Below are 22788 nucleotides of genomic sequence, written 5' to 3'. Positions count from 1 at the left end.
GCACTATGCTATAAGTATTTGATGGAGTTGAGCTTGCAGATTCATGGCTCCACCATGCAGCATTCAGGCTAGCTCATTTGTATCCTTATAAATAAGCCTGGCATTCTGCAGTACTGTCAACATCATTTGAAGAGAAAAGCCTTTCAGATGTTCAGACTTACTCTCTCACTGCTGTTTGGCAAAGACCTATTAGTTAAGTTTCTGGATATGTGACCCCTGTGGATGTTTTACGTTGAAGAGTTTCAAAGACCTGATTATGTCACTCTCCAATGTCTTACCAATTGCATGCTTTATGTTGTTTCTGTAGTACACATCAGGAAGTATATATAAATCAGCAGCTGGTCAGGTCATCCTTAATATAACTTAGAGAGCGTGGAGAGAAAGGGAAATGGAAACTTTTGGCACGGAGGCCTTCATTTTATTGCCGTGACACCACTCTGTTTAGCAAGCTGGACTCAAGGCAAAATACTTGATGGGCATTAATGATCAGATGCTATGTGGCTGAGCCTCTTGTGCAAACTCAGCTTCATGCCTTCCCTCCTATCAGCACTTCCTCTTCTCATCTCTCTCGCTTCAACAACTTTGTCTGCAGAGTGTGTGTTCAAAGTGCTTGCTGGGAGCAGAAAAGCTCTCTTACAATCACTACAAGCATCCTACCCATATGCAAGAGTGGGGGACAAAAGGGAAGAAAATGAGAAATCAAGAAGAAGGATTTCACATTTATTATTATCATAATCATAGTTACTATGTTTCTGCTCTGAAAGTGGATGAGATTGCTCACTGTTTGCAAGTGTCTAGGCAAAGGTTTGCTCCCAGTGTTTTACCACAGATGTTTCTATTAAATTTATTTGTCCTGTCATCATGTCTCTGCATCATCCTGAGTAGGACGTGTTGCCTGCACCAAGAGGAATTATTCTCTTTTACTTTGCCAGAGAATTGCATTTCAGAAATCAAAGGCAGAAGTTACAGCAGGAAGACTGTCAAAATGGCTGTTTTAAAATACATTTCAAGTGATACACAGCAGATTATTAAAATTACTTTTTAGACTGTGTATTTTGGTTTTTCACCTTGTACAGCTGTTGTTTGAATCTAAATAACATATATCTGTGTTGTTAACATGCATAATATTTAATATTAACATATTAAACAACACATGCATGTCTGTGATCATATATGGATATGTTTTGCTTGCATGAGACTTCTTTCACATTTCCAATTAGTTGGCAAAAAATACTTGTTGAAAATCAGTGAGATGAATTAGTGCTGTGCTTGGGGATGGTCTCAGAAGACATGACTTGCAATATGCTGATGAAATCTAGTGTTAGATCCTGGCATTTACCTATAATATAATTTGCATATATACTATGTATCCTGATTGCATCTATGATATGAAGTTTGAACATGTGATGATATAGATATAAATATAGATATAGATATATACATATGCTTCAACATATTGAGATAAACTTTGATTAACTCTACTAGAGTTGGATGTTGATTGCATAATAGAACTTGAAAAATCCTTCAATATTGTTTTTCTTTTCTTTTCTTTCTCTGTCTTTTTCTTTTCATTTCTTTTTCTTTCTTTTTCTTTTCATTGTATTTCTTCCTGCTGATGTCACAAGACGTAGCAGTATTGGCTTGATAATCATAGTTCTAACATCTATCATCTGCACCTGTCTTGTCATAAACGCAATCAGCAAAATTTCATGGTTGTTGCTTCATCAATATCCCTGTTCTCCTGATCCATTTGTTATTTTCTGATTTCTGTAAATCTTTTGGGAACAGCCAGTCTTAAGTGAAATGTCATGTCCATGGCTTTGCAAGGCAGTAGTAACTATCACTATTGAAAATAATATAGCTTATTTATCTAAGTTTCTTACTTTCATTTCCACTGTACAGTGCCTCTTTTGCTGTATTTGTGTTTCATTTTATGGTGTTAGAAAATTTCATGTGTAAGTCATTACAGATTTTAACCAAGTGATCTCTTGGATAAATTGAACTGGAACATAGGACATAAGACAGGAAATGAAGTGTCTGGTACGTCATCCAGTACAGCTACAGCTTTCTACCACCACAGGCACTGTGCCCTTTATATACATTGAGCATTTTATGTTCTAGAATAAATCATAACTTTTTCCCCTCTGATTCTATTGGGAAAACATTAATCTGTTGGTTAGAGATTTTCATCTAAGTTGCAACAGGGTTACCTCATGTGCAGTTTTCTGCCCATTTGTTCCTGGATATAAATTGTGCCTCATCCTAAATACCTTCCCTCCCTCCATTTTTGTTTCTGATATATTCGGAACTAAAATTCCTTAAGCCACTGCTTTGCAAAGTTTGTCCACCTTCCTTTATTTCTTACCAATAAGCCTAATTTCTAGGTCTGAATACTGTGCATTTGGCTCATGTATCTCAGATGCCTTAACGACTTCGCAGATGTTGTTTAAATTTGATATGATGTAATTTTCTGCAAATGGGGGTTCCCTGCAAACATGAGGTTAGGTGATAACCTTAATACATCATTAAGTTAATAATAGTAATCCTTTACTTTACTGTTTGCACACAGGTAGCAACTTTTTGCATTCAAACAAAGTAAAATTCAGACTATTACCTTCCAGTAAATTAAATAGTATTTAAGCTCAGTGATGCCTGGATGAACTTTGATACGGTACACTATATTTTGTTTGGGAAATATGGGAGCAAAGTGTGTTAACCAAATATATGCAGCTAGCTCCAAAACACGTACAACCCACATCTGCACTGCAAAAAATAAATTTATTCCATCACCTCACTGGGTGGAAGATTACAAAGAAACAAGGGTATATACATACATTACTAAGCTCATTTTAGCAGGGCCTGAGCCCTTCATTACATATCAAAGAGCCTGGAGCATGCATAAGTCTTCACGAGGCTGAGTTTTACAATCTCAGAAATCTTCTTATCTCTCTTCCCCCCTTACAAAGAGGCCTCCAGCCTACAGGAAGAATGCTTTAAGGTCTTTAACAACATCCTGTTATCTACTCTGAGAAAATTTCATTTCTTCTTCAGCGGACAGAAAACAACCCAAAGCAAACACAAATATGTGAATTCTCTCACACTGAGTATTTTCTAACATCTCCTAGGTGCAAGGTTGGTCTGTGAACCAAAACAATTCTATAAACAACTTACTTTTCTCTCTCCTCATCAATCTCCTTTTGAGCCCTTCCACCCACCACCCACCCCCCACAAAGCTAACCTTAAAATTGCTGTCATTTGCTTTCTGAAAAATGAGCTTTTTCACAGATAGTCATCATGTAGCACAAAACAAATGAAGAAAAATAATTAATATATCAGAAATGTTTTTACATTCCATTAATCCTGAAATAGAAAAATCCTGAAAGATGGGAAAATTTGTATGAGAGTTAGAGGAAAATATACCCAAAATGTGCATTGTCCTTATAATGTCACAAAGTATGCTGGAAACCAAAACTGTTTGGTTACCTCATCCCATCTCACAGATGCATGGAAACTGTTGAAACAAGCCAGAATAGCATTGCTGGTATTGGACTTGCCAAAATGCCTCTGGATTTGGATGCCCATTCTAAAACAGGTTATATATTGAACATAAAAAAAAATAATCAAACCACACCATTCTTTTTGTGGAGTAAATCTTAATTTGAAAAAAAACTATACTGAAAAGCAGCTTTGGCAAATTAATTTCTTTCCGTATACTGAAGTATATAGATTTCAGAGTATGCAATTTTGAGACATGAATCTGGTTTCTTTGTGTGAGCAAGTCACATGTACACTTCACTCATATATTTGAACAACAGTAGTATCTATGTATTTCTATGTGCCACATAGGAGAAAAGAGATTTCTGGAATGCAAATCACTGGAATTTGGGTGTCAAAAGTTTTCTGTGTATAGAATTTAACAGTTGACAGCACAAAACTGGGAGCAATCAGTGACTTTCCACACAGCCTATGTGTTTCCCTAAATGGGACAAACTGCACAAAATAAGTCCTCAGTCTGAAAAAGTAGAGGTGAAGGAGCCGTGTTTTCCTGCTGTCTACTGAAAAGAGCTTAATTTGCAGAAAATAGGAGGTTCTTTTTGTTAAACCCTGGAGTTCAACAGACATCTCTAAACCTGAGGTTTTCTGCAAGGAAGAGTGATAAAAGCAGTGAAACAACAGCTGTGTGGATCTAGTGGCCCTGGGCTCCTTTCTGGAGCGATTAATCAGGTAGTAGTAAAAGGCAATGAGAACTGCCTGAACCCATCCCATATAATGGGTGTTTGTGTATAACATCAGTCACATATCCAGTTCTCACACTGACAGCTTTCCTCTGCGCTGCTTGTTTATTTTGGCTTTGTGCAGAAATTTTGGCAAAGCAAACTCTGGTGTTATCACATTGTGTTTGCAATACACAAATCCTGGTAAATAGTAATGATACTATAAGAGAGAGAGCCTCAACCAGATCTGTGATTCATGCAGTCCTTGAGCTAGCTCTGTTTTGTTTAGGTAAATGAGAAATTCATTCAAATATTCCACATGTTCGTATTTCAGGTTTCAGCCAACAATTCTTTGGTTGCACTCCAGGCACTAATTACAGCTCTGTGGGGAATATCTTGGAATTGTTTAAATTGCTTTTCTTATGAAGAGTAAAGTAAACAATACACCCCACGAAGCCTACATATTGAATTGTTCCTCTGATATATCCTGATAATTAGTGTGTAAGTACATAGGTGCTTGCGGTTATTTAATATGGGATTTTGTTATATGCACACTAGAATGTTTTATAGCTTCAAAGTTTCAGAGGTATCATATCCTGAGCGATAATAAAATACCTTTTTTTCCTTCTTTTTTTAAGCATGGTTAATTATTTTGTCTTTCATTTTCTTAATTAAGGAGCTAGTTCAGAAGTAGCCAGTAACCTTTCTTAGCAACCATTTCCCTTTCTAACAATATAAGGTAGTCACTGTTTTTTGTAGGTAATGATATATTTTTGCTTTGCATAGGCGTTATGTGTGTATATATATTGCTGTGTTCCAGCAACAGGAAATATTTTCTTTACTTCCTTGTTTTCCTAAGAGTGAAAACATAACTTCTAATGTAAAAACGCGGGTGTCTTTTTTTGTCCATTCCCCCAAACATGCATCTTTATCTATGCATACCTGTTCAGCTCATTACTCATTTGCTCATAGATACCATAGGTGTGCATTTTTAATAATTTTATGCACAAACATGAATTTTTCTCAAAGTGTGGATACCTCAACAGAATTGTTCGTCAGTTTTTGCTTTTGATATCTAAGAAGACTGTTAAAAAAAAAAATAAAAAAATCTGTTTGGCTGTCTTCTGGTTGCACTTCAGAGTTGCTGACTTGGACTCTCAGCTTACCATTATCTGTTTTTGGAGAGATGCCTACTTTCAAGTTCAGTACTGTGCACTCTACAAAAGTGTCTTTTAAGGATGTTGTGCCAGACTATTTTTCATTCCCAGATAAGAGGTTAAATGGACTGGTAGAAAGTCAGCAGGAGCTAGGAGCTGCTACTGGTCAAAAGCAAAATGCTGACAGTGAACAGCGTGGCAGTGCTTTGTTTCTGCACAGGGCAGCAGTCCAGATCCTAGAGAGTGCAGAAATCAGCAAAAACTGTAAGAAAGGGGATGTATCTCACAGGTGTATTTTTCAGGATGCTGTGATCCTTGGTGCCTGGCATTACAGTGATTGTACTATTCTGCACTTAAAATACATGCCTGCGCAGTAGGTTTTTTAGGTCTCCAGAACACTGGCCTCTGTTCTGCACATTCAATTATGAATACTTCCTGTTTAGGAATTAGTTTTTAAGGAGGAGATCATACCATGGGCTACTTTTTCCAGCTTCCAATTCAGGATCAATTTCACTTTCTGGCAGTAGTTTTTGTTCTTGAAAATATTAAGTAATTTTAGAATGGTACTGGGGAGAATAGAGGAAATTAAATGTTTAGGCTCTAGGTGTGGATAGAGTGTCCCTCCTTCTCTCTCCATCTTCTATTTTCATGGATTGTTTTCTGCTCATCAGTGTGCAATTCCCAGCATATTGGTGCCAAATTACCTCTCCCTGGCTGCTACCCCTGTAACTCTTAATTACTCCAGGTCAGTTGTTATGTCTTCTGCCTTTCCTGCTTCTTCACATTTTCTTCCTTGTTCCTTTGTAAATATGATCAATCTATCAAGACAGTAACTCACTCCTTAGGCAGAGAGGGTTATTGGGGCACTTCCCAATAACTTGGGCTGGAAGTAATCAGAATTCACAGGCTGAATTAAGGCAACTTGACTTATAAAGCAGTGAATGAGTGTGAAGTCTAAACTTTATAAAATAATGTGGTTAAAATTTGCTCAACTGGCTCATACTACATCTTGTAAGTGGAAACTGTTTTTATTAGAGTATTTTTAAAGAGTGCTTTAAGCAACTTAAAAGTGTGTGGGACTGCTGGTTGTCTTTAGATGACTGTGTGAAGACCTCTACCATATAAAGGTTCCTGCCAGTACTGCTAATTCGTTTACTCATAAAGATGTGGTGCATACACAAACACACACATTTGGAGCAGGGGATGTTTCTGTAAATAGTGTAAGGAAATTCTGCAGATGTCATTATGAGCATGTTTGTACTGGCTCTGATTCTTGGCAGACTTAACCTGTCAGCAACCATGCTGGTGAACTGGAAAAATTAAAAATTAGCTTTTTCATATAATTTACCTGCTTGGAACTTGGGGACCAAGGAAAAGGATAAGAGGGATTAAAAAAAAATATAAGAAGAAAAAGAAAATAAAGGAAAAGGAAAAAAAAAAAAAAGAGAGAGAGAACCAGAGTTCCCCAAGATTCTTCTTTATCTCTATGCTTTCTATGCTTTTACTAGTGCAATTTCCCAATTTTTACCTAGGGGCCTCTTTGTAAAAGACCTGAGTCCATTTCATTTAAACTGTCTGTTGAGCACACTGGCTTTGTCCAGAAAATGTATTAGAAAATTGGGCTCTGACTGGGTCAATAGTAACTCACAGTCATCAGTGAAATAGTTTTTTTGCATAATGGGACAGTTGATTTGTTTTAAAATGATTTGACATTTAATGCAATTTAAGAAAGTAGACTAGAAAAAAGGAGAAAATTTAATTTCATTTCTGATTCGGTGCACTGACAAGCACAGGTGCAGAATTATGAACACCATGCAGAGTTTATAGGAGGCAGTCCCTAGCTGTCACTACAAATGGAAGAGCAGAAATAATTCTATCCCTACAGGGGAGGGAATGAAATTTTAAAATCATGAGACAAGCATTGAGCACACTTTGCTGGACATTCATTCAACATTTCTATGCTGCTTCTATAAAGAGTTACTAACTACTAGTTTTGTACGGGTTCTGCCTGTATGATTTGTAAATGCACCTTTGCTTTTGAATAATAAATGACACGTGGCTTCTTGGCCTCTCAAGGCTTGATTTTTGTCTTGATACCTACTCTTGGGCACCTGGCAGATGGTAAGTGATAGATTTAGATAAACTATAAAAGCTATATAGTGCCTTGCATGTGTTTATCTTAACTTTGTAACACAGTCCAACTATTATTTAACTGTCTTTATTTAAATGGTGACAACTGGGAATAACATTCACATACAGTAGAACAGCTGACACTCTTGCTCTACTTACTTGTTGGGCAGAGTTACTAAAAAGTTTGTATTTTCCTAAGCATGATTTGGACTGCCGAATTAAAGCAGAGTGTTTGAAAACCAAATGGTAAACAAGATTTTATTTACTTAAAAAATTATTTTAGCCAAGTTGATAGGACCATAGGATTATGGAATCATCAAGGTTGGAAGAGGATTTCAAGATTAGCCAGTCCAACTTTCCACCTACCACTACCACTGTAGTGCCTAAACCATCTGTATCACATAGCACCAGATCCAGACTTCTCCTGAACACAAATGTTGAAATTAGTTTGGACAGTTACGTTTTTGTTGTTTTAAGACTTTGGCTTTGCCAAATGTCTAGGAACAAGATGTTTAGCATGTTTTCTGATCTGAAGGTAATGCTGTTGTTTTCTGTGAAGTGCTGGGCTCTTATATATGCACAATTGCAATGCATTAGAGGAATGGCAATTCTTACTTTGTAGATAGAAAATACTCTTTTCTACTGGTCAATAAATATGGTACTTACTTTTTATGTTTACTTACTTTCTTGCAATAACAGATACATTGATCCTTTACTTTGGATCGTTTATATTTGGAGGAGACATTAGTGTTAAAGAAATACTTGCCATAATTTTTTTACCAAAAAAATCCTATCATGAAAACGCAAATCCAGGTGCAAATGGCTATTAGTTTTAAAGTCCTGCCTTTACTATTAAAAATCTAAATTGATGTTCATAATTTTTAAATTTTAAATGCAGAATTTCTAACATCCATGGGATGTTTTCACCATTCTATGGCCAAAAGTTATTCAAACGCCTGTTTCTGCAGTTTGTTGTTCATTATTAGCACAGCAGCATAAGTATACATCTAATGAAACAGAGACACATTCTCTGTGCAAATAAATTAATAATACAGTCATATCCTGCAGTGAAAAGGTTTTTATTGCATGGGACAAATCATGTTGAACTGCTGTTTGCACACAGAACCATCTGATGGTAACAGCAGAAAAATGACAGACTGTTGTTAGTAGGACATTTTTTTTGTCTGCATCTTTGTGAGAAGTTCTTTTACAAAACTTTAAAAAAAGTGGAAGCTATGGCTTGACTACCCTGAACTCTTATTTCTTCTGTCTTGGTTGTATTGGTGGTTATTCTGAATTTCCTGTCAGGTATCAGTTTGGCCATATGTAATAATATAATACTGCTTTCCAGACCTGTGTGTGAAGAAAGGTGAAGAGGGAGAGCTGTAACACTTCATAAAGATAGTCTTAAAAAAAATAAACAAAAAATTTAAAAATCAACCAAACAGATAAAGACCAAACAAACAAAAATTCCCCACTACACTGGAAATGTTGCTATTTTGCATCTTTCTGTTGGTGCACTAGCTATGATCAAGAAAAGGAAGTGAAAAAACTGTAATATTTAAACTGATCCCATTTGGAGAATGTGTATTTCATAGTACATTAAACTTCACACCTTGGAATTTTTCTCACTGCTTGAAATTTGCATTTTGGAGATGTAACTTTATGTAGACACTAGTCAGGAGAATTTGCTAGTTAACTTACTTTGCTGAAAAGTCTACCAGGTAGTATACTTGCAAATTATATCCATGATAATTGAGAAGTCATAGTAGACTGGTAAAGGCCCAGGTGACTGGAAAAAGATTGTACTCATCCTTAAAAAGAATAGAAAGTAGGACTCTGGGAACCACCAACTGGTCAGCCTTGCCTCTCTGCCTGGGAAGATCATGGAACAGATCCTCCTAGAAGCTCTGCTAAGGCACATGGAGGACAGGCACATGATTTGGGGTAGCCATCACAGCCTCACCCAGGACAAGTCCTGCCTGACCAACCTGGTGTGCTTCTATGATGGAGTGACTTTGTCAGTGGACAAGGGAAGGGCTCCAGATGTCATTTACCTGGAATTCTGTGAAGCCTATGACAATCCCCCACAACATCCTTCTCTCTAAATTGCAGAGAGATGGATTTGACAAATGGACTGTTGGATAAGAAAGTGGTTGGACACTCACATCCAGAGGACAGTGGTCAATGGCTCAGAGTCCAATGGACATCAGTCACAAGTGTCCCTCAGTTGTTGGTTTTGTTATCCAGTGTTGTTTACTGTCTTCATTAATGACATAGATAAAGGGATAGAGTGCATCCTCAGCAAATTTGCAGATGACACCAAGCTGAGGGGTGCAGTTGACATTCTTGAAAGATGGAATACCATCCAGAGACACCTGGACAAGCTCAAGGAATGGAACACTGGGAATCTTAGGATGTTTAATAGGACCAGGTACAAGGTGGTGCACCTACATCAGAGCGATCCTCAATATCAGTCCAAGCTGTGGGATGGGCAGATCAAAAGTAGTCTTGCTAAGAAGGACTCAAGAGGGACTTGGGAATGCTGGTGAATAAGCCAGCAATGTATGCTTGCAACCCAGAAAGTCAATCCAGTATATTTTTCTCCTTCATCTGTGTTTTCAGCCTGACTTTCTTGCTACATCTAGATAACATGGACGCAGACCAACAAACACTGTATAAAAGTTGTTTCTAAAGCTGTGTTCATACCACTCATTTTCTCAGTTTTTCTAATGTTGATTCTGAAATCTGCTAAATCATGTTCTCATTTCAAATTCTTCTCAGGGTAGTTGTTATTTTCTTCTCCTCAAGAGATGTCTTTGTTGGGGAAAAGACCTGGCTATTAAGCAGTTGGGGAAGAAAAGAAGAATTATTAATAAAATCTTTTGTACTGTTTCCAAACAGGGACGAAGAGGCTTAGGTTCAGTCTTTGTTTGGGCATCTGGAAATGGTGGAAGAAGTCGAGACCACTGCTCCTGTGATGGCTACACCAATAGCATCTACACTATCTCCATAAGCAGCACAGCTGAAAGTGGGAAAAAGCCATGGTATCTGGAAGAATGTGCCTCCACGCTAGCTACAACATACAGCAGTGGAGAATCCTATGACAGGAAAATAGTATGGGCTTTAATTGTTTTTTTTCATGTCTATGTGTTTGTATTTTGCACAGTGACTTTGGGGGATGGAGAGAAAGAGAAATAATTTATACTAATATCTTCCATTTGGTTTAAATCCAGTTACCAATAGTTTTCACGTTTTATACTTATATTAGCAGTTTACCTAGATACCTCTCTATTTTCTCAGATTTGTTTTGACTCAGCTTCATTCCTCTTTTATATTCAGTACCACTCAGTTATTACTCATATTGCTGCCTATTCTGGAAATATATTGTAAGGAAAATTAGATTCAGTGCACATCTTTTCTGTGTTGTTCCTCTTCTCAATCCTAAGCAGCCAGCATCCATTTTCCCTAAAGTTCTCATCTTTGCTGGAAAATGACAAATAGTTTTAATTCTGTTTGATAGTCTGTTGATATCATTAGTATTTGTACATCCTATGTGCCTTTGCAAAATGAAAGCATTCAGGATACTTTCCAGAATTCAGCATTCTACTCCTTTTAACCTTTGTACTCAGGTTGATGAGGTTTACTAATATTGTCTTCTTTCCTGCTTATTTATTCTACGGTTTAACTTACAGAAATTTATTACTTCTGGGTCATAAAATTGAAGGATTTGGAGGTGTTTTTTTTTCTGCACATTTTCTTAAGGACTCATCTAACTTTTCGTTCTTACTGGTCCTTAGCAGATTCTTTTCTTGGTGTCAATAAAGAGTTAAAAATATTTGCCTCTATGTTTTCTTAAATACTGTCTGCCGTGTCTTTCAGGATTCTGGTATGCTGGCCATCCCTTCTTGGATTCCTCATTAGTTTCAGATGGTCTAATTTTTGTTTTAAATTTGTTCTGAGGTTCTTTTTCATTCCAATGGTTTTCCTGTTCTTTACTTGCTTCACTGAAGCCACCTCTCTCTCTTCCTGACATATTTCTTGTTCTCCCTGCTTAATAGTAGTAATAGTAGTAGTAGTAGTAGTAGTAGTAGTAATAATAATAATAATAATAATAATAATAATAATAATAATAATATCTACTAGGAGTCCTCACTTTTGTAATTGAATTCCCTTCATTGACCTTTAAAAGATGTTCACTTACCTCTTCATGTTTAAGTGAGACTAAGAAGCTGAGCAGATGTGATTGTGGTCCCCCAGCCTGATCTTTTACTTAGCCAAGTCTGCAGGACTTCCCTGAGTCTTTTGAATTCAGCAGTTACATTCAAGTCAACAACAATTTTTATAAATACAGTCAATATTGCTTTCATAGTTTTCAGTGACAGAAAATACACATCAATTTAGTGTAAGTGCTTTTAATTATTTACTGACATTCAAATATTTATCTTGTTTGCTCTCTAAGCCCCTTTAGCTTCTATTTCTAAGAATTTATTGTCACAGATTTTATTGCTAGTATGAAGATCAATCCAGTTGTCTGTCTTCTCTCTGCCCATGTAGCCCGAACAGTTAATCCCTTTTGATAAGGGAAGTTAAGCTTCTTGCATCATTCTGTTGAAGTCATGTTTTCTTATAAACCCTTTTTCATGTTACAAGCCTCTAGAATCCAAACGAGACACACCAGTCAGGTAGCAGCAGTATTCAGTGACAAAAGCATGGGGAAATGGGTGTCTGTGTGTGCCAGGTCAGTTTTCCTCTCTTTATTTATTGACCCTGACTGAGACTTGTTAGCTTCACTGTCATGTAATGTATCCATCACTGTGTGATACCCATCCCACTTTCAGAGCTGCTACTTCTGTTTCTCAAAGTTGGTGGTTTAAGGAAATATGTATGGCTAGGGTCTCCTTATTCTACCATTAACAACTGGCTGATTTAGTACTCACTTCAGACCAGCCCTCATCATCACTTTGTCATTTTCCAAGTTTCTCCAGCACTCATGAGGAGGTGATGGTGTTTTCTTTCATGTCTTTGATAAGAGCTCCAGGTCAGGCTTTGGCCAAGAAACAAATTGTAGAAGACCTGATTAGAAACAAGACTAATTTCTTCTATATGCTATGAGAGTATGTATAATTTCTCTGCTTCTAATTTTTTATACATGCTTATGTTCTTGGACCTTATAATTATCCCAGTTTAAATCAATGTATTATGCATCATGTACTTATTAATCTCTTAAATTTAAGTACTTTTTTTTTATGTGCAGTATTACACGATGTGTTTTGTAAAATCCTGAGTATATGACTCTCAGCCAAAGTGATGTGCAGAAAAGAATACTACAGTACTTTGGCAAGCTTTCTTTTCCAACATCTTATGTTATTCATAATTGAGTATAATACTAGCTAGTTAATCTATTAACCTAGTAACTAATCTACTAATTAGTTTAAATCCTGTATCAGCTGTTTTACTCTAGATAAAAACGTGGCAGATAGATGGCATTAATAGAACAATATTGCTTACCCTTTTAAAATCATGACACTATGCAGGTTTTCTGTCAGTGTTCTGGAACTTGTGCAGTGTTCAAACATTTGCTAAAAAGCCCACAGTACCTCACTTTCCAGCTCTTGTAAAAGTCTTTCGCACTTCCAATTTTTCAGATTTATACTTTTTATTTAAAAGAGAGATAAATAGGAAGTTGATTTATCATCTCTGTAGGCTCTGAAAATTTAACTTAGACTTTTTTTTCCAAAAAGAAACATTCAGTGAAATAGCTGTTTACTAGAAACTGTTATCTCTGGGCAATTAAAATAATATAGGTTTGGGGATTCAATTCTTTTGCTTCTCATGTATTTGAAAATAAAATATTTTTATGCATTATTTTTTTAGGTTTCACCATTTAGTCTTGTCTTTCCTTATTACCTTTCTTCATCTTTTATCCTCAAATGTAATTGATTGCTCTTCCTTTATATCCTTCTTCATGTTTTTAATATTGAGTAAAATATCTCTGTACTTCTCAGTCCTTATTTGTACTTTCCTACATTGCTAATTTAAGCTTTGTGCATTCCTCTGATATCTTAATAGCTGTAATTTTCTTGATGATTGTCATCCATTCTTTTCAATTAACACAGACTTTCTTCTTTTACAGAATTACTATTTCAGTAAGAGAACATTTCTAATTTCTGACATTTCACTCCCTTATGTCTTACACTAGGATCAAAAGCACCTGAAGGTGATCTCACTTTTATTGTTAAAGACTTCTCATGGAACACAAGCATTAGTACCCATCACTTCTGGAACTTTGCACTATACTAATTTAGGCAGGTTAATCTCATATTGTAAGATTTTTGAAAAGTATACCTTACAAAGGAGAAAATTATTATTTATAGAATGCACACAAATTATCCCATAACTGAGAAAGTAAAGAAGATATTTTACATCAACATTATTGAAAAGAATTAAAAATATGCCTATAAAAATGTTCTTAATTTGAGTCTCCCTTGGAGTTCTCACATTGAATATCAGAGATAAGTAAAAATAATTTTTAATTGAATTCCATGAATTCTATAAGCACTGATTGTTTTTACTAGTCAGATGGATTGTTTTTACTAGTCAGATCCTCCATTCTTTTTAAAGCAATTCAGTTCCATATGCTACTTTTAGTTTAGTCCTACAGTGTGCATCATTTTGCACAGTGAATGGCAAAAGCATAAGTCTGAGAGGCCGTAAGAATTAACCCAGGTCTGTTGAACATTTGATTACCAGAATGCAGTTTATCCTTGACTACTCTTGTGCAAAGCAACCTTGCACTTGCATGTGCCATAAGAGTCACTAAGTGCTTGAAAATTGGACTATAAAAATTCCTGCCAAGATTCTTTTCCTGTACTATATTATTGATTGACTTTTGAAACACAGAACTATTCCATGTTTTACTAGTGGTGCTTGGTATTTAAAGCCATGGAAGGCTGTTCCCCTTCCAGATACTTTCAATGACGGAGCAAAACAGCATAGTGGAAATAAATAGCTTCTCTTTGTGTTGTGTGTAAACAAGTTGTCCACATAAGGGATATCTATGTGTTTCTGTTACCCTACAACCCAGCAAGAAATTCTGTGAAATTGTGAAGCCAGCTTTTCAAACTGATTGTTGAGAAGTCCTTTCACCATACACACCCTCACATGGAGAAAGGAATATTGCTGTCACCTGTGAGACTGTCTTGCTTACAGTCTGTTTTAAGGGCATTAATGATTGTATTGGTCTTATCTTCTCCAGCTTGTCTACCAAACTTCAGTCCTCCTAAAGTCCTATGAAATATCATTTACCTTGGAAAGAGGTCTTATTTGAAACAAAGAGTAAACTCAAGACAGAACTGAAAATTTCAAATACCAAGTTTTCAAACTACTGTAAAGTGCTAGAAAAGTCTAGAAACTATGTGTATTTGTTTTCATTGTTGTACCATGCATCCTTTTCACTGCATCGTATCTCACACTTCTGTTTAAACTGATGTCCCTTTTGAGTCCAAGGTTGTCTTCATATCTTTCCACACGAAGCTAAGAGCTTGCAGCAAGTTTAAAGGCAAAAATAACAATAAGGGGTAAATAGAAAGATTATTCTTAAATTATCCAAATTCTATTATGCATATAAATTTATATGCAGTTGACAAACAATGTAGGGCTCAACTCTATGTCAGAATTTGAAGAGTAACAATACTTGATCATATGACAAGATGATTTTGTTTGTTGAAGTGAGACTCCTACATTCAAAATAGGAAACAAAAATACCACAGCAGAAAACCAGGAAGAAGTGACCAGGCATAGGATTTACAACTGACATCGAATTAACCAATTTTTCTTTTTTTATGTAATACAGCACAGATTTCAGTATCGTGTCAGATTCTGCAGTGTTGTAGTACAGAAATACCTACCAAAGACTTAGGAACAGTGAATGGGTTACAATATAATGTCGTGTTCCACAGTTTTTTCTTGAAATTCCTTATCTGAATATCTTTCTTTTTTCTTTTTTTTTCTCTGTTTTCCCGTCCAGTAAATGCAGAATGTATTATAAGGTAAATCAACAAACAGTAACCAAGTATTAGAAACATACTTTGTAGACTAAATATTGTTATAAAAATGATTTGATTTCAATATGGAGTAATAGAACCACAAATACTTTTATAACTAAACAAACCGCTTTTTTTTCTCATTTCTTTACCACCCATTTTTTATAATTCCATGTTAAAAATATGGGATGTAACATAATTTTAGAGGTTTTTCTAGTCTTGGAGAAGTTTTCTTGTCTTATACAATGACAGCTTAAAATATTCTAAGCTAATTACAGGTAGATACACCTTCTTGGAAGAATTCCTTGTTGTTCAGGGAAGGTACACCATGTGACCACTTGACTTTATACTCTACTGAGTTATATTGCAGTGATAATTAGCCTCTTATGAACCAAGTTTCCACCCTTTGGATATATTAAAATGCTCAAAGCATGTAAATATTCCAAAGATGCCAATAGATGTATGCCCTTACATAGACTCCTAAGGAAAAGAACTAGAATTGCTTTTATGTGTTTCCAAGTGAAGCTGCAAAGCACTGGCATAATTACAGGCATAGAAACTCACACTGTGGGACAGAGACAAATTGACAGTAGGTAAAGACTATCAAATTCTTTATAGATGTTACTTCTCATAACTCAATGAGTACAGAAGTATTGTCTAATAATATGCAGTTGTCATGGTATTTTTTCCCATTATTCTCTTCTTTGCTACTTTGAATACCATAAAAAATGCTTAAAGATAGCTTCCCCCCTGCAGACCATGTGGCTAGGATAGGTTTAGCACCACGTAATATCTATATGGCTCTTTCAATTATCAAACATACTGCACAAATGCATTTCCTTTGATTTTTTTTTTAATTATTTCATTAACACACTAAGGTTTTGACATCACAAAGTTCCTCATAGATACAATTTATAAACCTATTAAATTACTTATCTCCTACAAATAACGTATCTGCCTTGGGTTTAACCTGTTTTGTTGTTTTCTGATAAATAGCAATTCACCTGATGATTTTCTTTCTCTTCCTGTTGATAAACTACTGTAATCAGAACTTAAAACTGAAACAAAAAAAAAAAGCCCGTCCTATCTTCTGTCAGTTCTTAAAACACAAAAGCCTGGTCTCCTTTGGAAACTCACTCAGGTTATCAAGATATGCACAAGATAATCTCAGGACACAATGTGGCATCTTCTGTTGTAGGTACATACAGATGCATGGGTTGTGTAGAATCTAGAGCAGATCTTTGTTAAAATCTTTTCACTTGTAGGCATACATTCACAGAAATAAACTTACCTTGAAGAACTGTAGCAGAAGGTAAAAAATTATTTGATCAGTTCAGAAAACTCATGTAATGAAATACAAAGAAATGAACAGGCTTGGGAGAGGGTATGTGAGCTTGCTCTCTGCCAAGAGAAATACCATTTTTTACTTTATGGATTAATGATTAATTTCCCAGTTGCTGAAACTGTGGAAGGATTGATGCTTCAGCTTTAATAATGAGTGTATAATAATGGCATCTCCCTCAGAGAGCCAGAAGCAAGTTGCTTCTGTAAAACTGTTACAGTGTGTCTAGACATTTTCCTTTAATAAATGCCTAGCTTTTCTGAAAACTTTACACCAATGCCTATAGGAAGTATTACAGTGCACTGCTGTGATTTTTATAATTTCTGTCTGCCTTTCATCCAAGTGTCTGTGACTAATTTCATGTTGATTAAAGTAGGCAAGTACCAGAAACATTATCATTGTCTTCAATCAAACTTAGTTGATTCAACTTATTTAGATGTTGTTATAAGTCATGGCCCTAGAAATACTGCACAGACTTTTCTTGGCCAGTTGGATCAGCATTTTCACTCATCAGCAGTTGTGTTATAATCAATGGAAAATTTTTAAATTTTTCCTTCTCCCTACCCTAACAATCAGAATGATTGCTAATATACACTAATGGCAGCTTCATGGTGCTATTAAACACCACATCCTTTTATTGTGATTGATGATGTTTTTATATTGCTCAGAAATTTGGGCACCATTTTTCTTCTTGAAATTTGTTCACCTCTTGGTGATCGCTCTTTCTTCTTGGTGTAAATGCAACAGTTCTCTGGCAGCAAATCCACAGTGCTGGAAAACATGCCTCAGATCTTGAGGGTGATCTATACCTAAATGTCTCAGCTCCTGTCAGTAACTCTCGTTTGAATTAGCTGAAATGGGATTTATACTTACTAAGCCTCCTCAACACGTTTGCAGCTGAAGGATCTGCTGAAAGCAAGATCAGGGTCTGTAGTTCAAATTCCTGTCACAGTATCCAGTTAGAGCAGAAGTGACAATATTGCCAATTAAAAAGACATCATGGCTTATTGTGCTTGATATCTGTAGTGATGGGACAGTAATAACAGTCTGGAAGGATGCTCTTCCAGAGGATGAGAAACAAGGATAGTGCAATTCAGTGTATGTTTCACTGCATTGACAGAGGCTGTCCCTTAGGGAAAAGTTGCTATGACAGCACTTTTTTCTGCCTGAACTCCTGGATGCTTTGCTGCCTTTGGTCCTCCAAGGAAAGCACCTGATGTACCACTTTTATGCAGGGCATAAAGTACCAGGATATGAAATACATATTTTCACCCTCTCTTTTTCCTGGCCTTCCTTCTGGTCCTTGCCACAGCGCTGACCAGTATTTTCCAAATGGGATACCTGTATCATATATGTCTCTGGGTGCAAGTCATCATCTAGTAGTTGGACATCATAATTCCACCTGGAAAATCACTACTTGAATTTGGACATATAGGCAATGCATTTCCTGCTGCAGTTTCATCTCTTAATATTGTCACAGTGCTTAAGCAATTTCCATGCTGAAAGCTTTTCCCAACGCTGGTAATTTTCATCATCCAAATGAATAGACAGTCAGTAGGCAAGAGGGCAAGAGAGAAGGAAATTGCATGAACATTCTGTTTTTGGGGTTTCAACTTCTGGCCAATGACAGATGGAAGAAATTATTTTAAAAGATGTGCATCAATGAATAATATTAAAAAATAAGGGGCAAAAATGTTCTTTCTAGATATCATTAATCAAGAAACCCAGCCTCTAGTAAGTTGATTCATTGAAGGATCTGACATTATAAATATTTTCATATGTCTTTTTCAGTTTTCAGAAGCTTCCATATTCTTTAAATTGCCCCCGTCTTGTTTTCAACATTTTCTTGGTGCTGTTAGCTCTTTTTCTGTTAGAAATCTTCTGTGTTAGCTTGCATATGCTTATATGTTGTGAGAGTTTCCATTAGCCTAACATAAATCATGTAATATACTGAATATGGCTAACATCAAGAGTGAAATCTATACCTCCTGCTTGCATTTGCTTATATTCAGACCAGATGAGATGCAGGTGGTTTTTCAGATCCCATTTCATGGATCTTGAGATCCTAGCCAGGCATTTTTATATGCCCTGCACTTTCTTGTGATTTTTTGATCCTCTGATCCTCTCCTCCCATCTTTGTGCAAATCTGTGTTGAAAATAAAGTATAATACTGATGAATTACAACACACTAATTCCATGTGCTTAGATTAAGTGTTATGCAAACAACCTCTCCTTTGCCCCAAGGCAGATATTTTGTATCTTGCAATGACTGAAATTCTCAGAGTAAGTTTTGACATTGCATATGTTGACATCTTCACCAAGGTTTCCCTGCTGCAGTCTGCCATCTTCAAACAACTGTTCTCCAGTCTCAAGCATGGATTTTATTTCTGCTAAGTAGTAGTGACCTGCTACCTCTGCTGCCTTGCTCCTGCGAAGAAACACTTCTTCAGGAAGACAAGCACAGAGTAGAATCACTTTAGATTGCATGAAAGAAGCAAGATCTATAATAAACACATTTTATGCATGATTTACATTCTCACTGAACGCATCTGTTTAAAATTCATTACTGGATAGAAACATCCTAACGCTATGTAATAGGCTGTGTGTCTAGTTAGTATTGCACATTGCAGTTTATACATTCACTTAGATTACATACAAAAATATGGAGGCAAATCTATATATAAGATGTAATAATTTAAAACTGAAAACATCTAATTGGCTGGTGATGGCTGGGCCAAATTTGTGATCACATCAGGGTGTTGTAATTAATTGCAGCTTAATTTCATGTGATTTATTGCATGAGGAGTGAATGGAAGATTAAACAGGGTACTTAACATGAGCCAAACTGTATTCTATTTTGTCACATTCTTCCAGTTTGATTTCAGGCAACCTATTCATACTCCCCATACCTCTGTATAACGTCTAAAATGTGCATAAGCAGTCTATAACTAAGATGTAGTTCCTTCCTGTTTGTAAAGCACTTTGAGATTCCTGGAGGAAAAGCTCTCTGTAAAACCTAATAGAAGGGCTGAACTGCAGTTGAGCAGTTGTGCAGTTTCAAACCCTTCTGCATGGTTTTCTGGTTTAAAAGCGTCTTTGTTGATCATGCCGTGGAGCAATACAGAGAACACTGTCTAAATTCACAGATGACTTTAAGTTTAGAACATCTAACATCATGTATCTTCCTTTCCTTGCAATTAAAGAAGAAAATACCCTCCATATTCATGTGACTCATTCAAGTAAATGAAACATGCTCTGATTTCTGAAGTTGTATTCTAATTGCGCACATTCAATTTCTTCCAGATTACTACGGACTTGAGACAGCGTTGCACAGACAGCCATACTGGAACCTCAGCCTCTGCACCAATGGCTGCAGGCATCATTGCCCTGGCACTGGAAGCAAAGTAAGATCTGAGATATATTCTGAAACAAAATTTAAGCATACAGGATGATATTTCTCATTCATCCAGCACCTTTATGCAGAGATCACACAGTGCTTTGGAACCTTTCTTACTATAATCCATAGTAACTTCAAAGGGCAGGAAAGTTCTCCATGCTTACTTCACATGAAGGAAAGCTGACACTTCAGAGATGCTGACAGTGTACTCAGTGTCGAAGTAACATGAAACAATGTTGAGCACAGGTGGTTTCCATTAAATAATGTATAGCATCCTCACAGTGTCTTACAGTTCAATCAGAAGGCTGCCTAGATCTGCTGTGCCCTGCAGGGTACTGTAGGTCACCTCCTTCATTCACCAGGCTCCTCTTAGCAATGTCTGTTTTTGAACACTAAAAGAGATTTTGGGAAGTGTTAGGTTAACCTGAACATAAGTTAATGTAGTATGAAAAATAAAATCTCAACTTCTGCATGCTGGCACAAGTCTATTTTTTAACATGGTCAAGTTCCTCAGTTCTAAAAATCATGAATGGTATAGCTCCATAGTCCTCGTACCTTTAGCTTAAAAGATTTCCTGTCTTACAAGCATTTTCTCAACAACGTGATTTTCTTTATGTCTAATATGTATCTCTAATGTGCTTCATGGAGCACCAGAAATGTGGGAGATATTCAGGTAAATCTGTGTTTCAGAACCTTTTCCATTAGTTTGTACTTTGTTGGATAATAACTTCAGGTTTAAGATTAAATGTTTCACCCCAAATCCTACTCAATGTTTTTAAGTTCTAGGAGATTGATTCTATTAAATTCTGAAGAAAACTTGTTCCCTGTTGGGCCAGCCATTTTCCTTGAAGGAAGTAAGAAATTTGCACACAGTAGTAGTTTCAAATTGCATTAGTTCATAACACTAAAATTATGTATCCATCTTTCATGTTTGCTTTTTTTGAAGACACCTTGACCCAATATTTGGCACAGAATACTTTTGGCTGTTGAGTTACAAGCATAAGAGTTCGTGATTAAAGACCTGACATCATCTTAAGTAGTGCAGCACTTGTGTCATTATAATTGTGTTTTCTTAATGCAGTTATCAGAAACAAAGGTATTATAAAAAGTTAATATAATGTTATTGTGAGGGCTTTTAAACTTTTAAATCTCTTCTAAACCTATTTTAAAATCCTTAAGTTCATTCCAAACAATCTGCAAATGCAGATAAGACTCAGTGTGTATACATTTCAACTTGCTCAGTTAATGAACTGAAATTGGTAATGGATTATTTTTATTCTGATGTAGTTGAAAGTTTCAGAAAAGTTATATCTTACAAGACATACAACAAAGCTATTCCTGATTGTGACATCTTAAAACACACTCACAAGCTTACCCATTTTTCTGTGTGACTTTTGGTGACTCTAAAAGTGGGAAATTAGTGCATATGGACTGGCATTTTTTTCAAAACTAATAGTTGCTATAGTAGACATAAAGACAAGACTGTGTTAAAGCTTTTATATGTGGTGATGGAGACAAAATGTGCTAGTCACTAAATATCCTATCAAATAACTGTTTTTTATTTGCAGTACTCTGTTGCATGGTACTACAAAGAGTTTCAGAGTGAAAATGTGTTGATTTTGCTTCCTTTTAGATTCTGTTCCATTTCATTAAATGGAAGGTTCTGTTTCTAGAACTTATCCTGTGTATTTGAGTAGATCCAAATGAATTATACTAATAATGCCATAAATGTGGGGCTTTTTATTTGTATTCCATTCATTAAGTTTTCTCTCTTTTGTATACTTAAAATCTGCCAGTGCTACTGACCATGGCACTAAATAAGACAGAAAAAAGAAAAAAAAATTAAGAAAAGAAAATTTAGGGAGGAAAATATGTTTTGTCCTGCGGCTTCTCATGCTGGTTTTCTTTACCAGTTTGGAGAAATCTTTGGTGTTGTGACACTATAGATTATGAAGTAAAGCCTTTAGTATTACAGGGAGACATCATATTGTGATATGTTAAATTTTGATGTCTGGGGTTTGCTTGTATGGAATCTGTTTATTTTATGCTGTTGCTGAATTTCTTATTTATGTGATTATGTGTTTATCACCTGTTATGCCTACCAATCTAAGTAGTAAAGTAAATGTTAGGAATTGAAGTGCACAAAAAGAAGTTTTGAAGCCATTTAAGTATTTTCTGCAATACTTTTAAAATGGGATATAAAGGACGCATGATATTGTGGTTTAGTGTAACTGCTTACTGTAACTATTTTGATTCAGAGTTTGCATTTTCATAAATTCATCCTTAAATTTCCTATTAGTACCTCTGCTAATGGCAGTGTTTATGTGAGATTTTTTAAAAAGAAAAGTTGGAAAAGGGTTTTGCAAGGTTAGTTACATTCTTTGTACAGCAAGCTGCTTAAAAATTGGAGCACTTAGTCCTGAACACTTCTTGACTACGTTTGTAATAATGTATAGTATCATTCCACTTTGTGCTGGAAAGCATGATTTATACCATGGAAGGG

General features: G+C 35.9%; 1 protein-coding gene across 2 annotated transcripts in view; it reads left to right on the top strand.

The window, feature by feature from the left end:
• The window catches only part of PCSK5 (proprotein convertase subtilisin/kexin type 5), a 220905-nt gene that overhangs the window by 100714 nt on the left and 97403 nt on the right, over window positions 1–22788 (top strand). For both annotated transcript variants that reach the window (XM_062512702.1, XM_062512703.1), the window contains exons 8-9: window positions 10406–10618; window positions 20192–20292. In XM_062512702.1, coding sequence (XP_062368686.1) covers window positions 10406–10618; window positions 20192–20292 — 314 coding nt within the window. The remainder of the gene's footprint in view (window positions 1–10405; window positions 10619–20191; window positions 20293–22788) is intronic.

This window comes from Cinclus cinclus, chromosome Z (genome assembly GCF_963662255.1).
Source record: "Cinclus cinclus chromosome Z, bCinCin1.1, whole genome shotgun sequence".
NCBI classification, from domain to species: domain Eukaryota; kingdom Metazoa; phylum Chordata; class Aves; order Passeriformes; family Cinclidae; genus Cinclus; species Cinclus cinclus.
The sequence above is the reverse complement of the archived record's forward strand: the minus strand, read 5'-3'. Positions and strand labels throughout refer to the sequence as shown.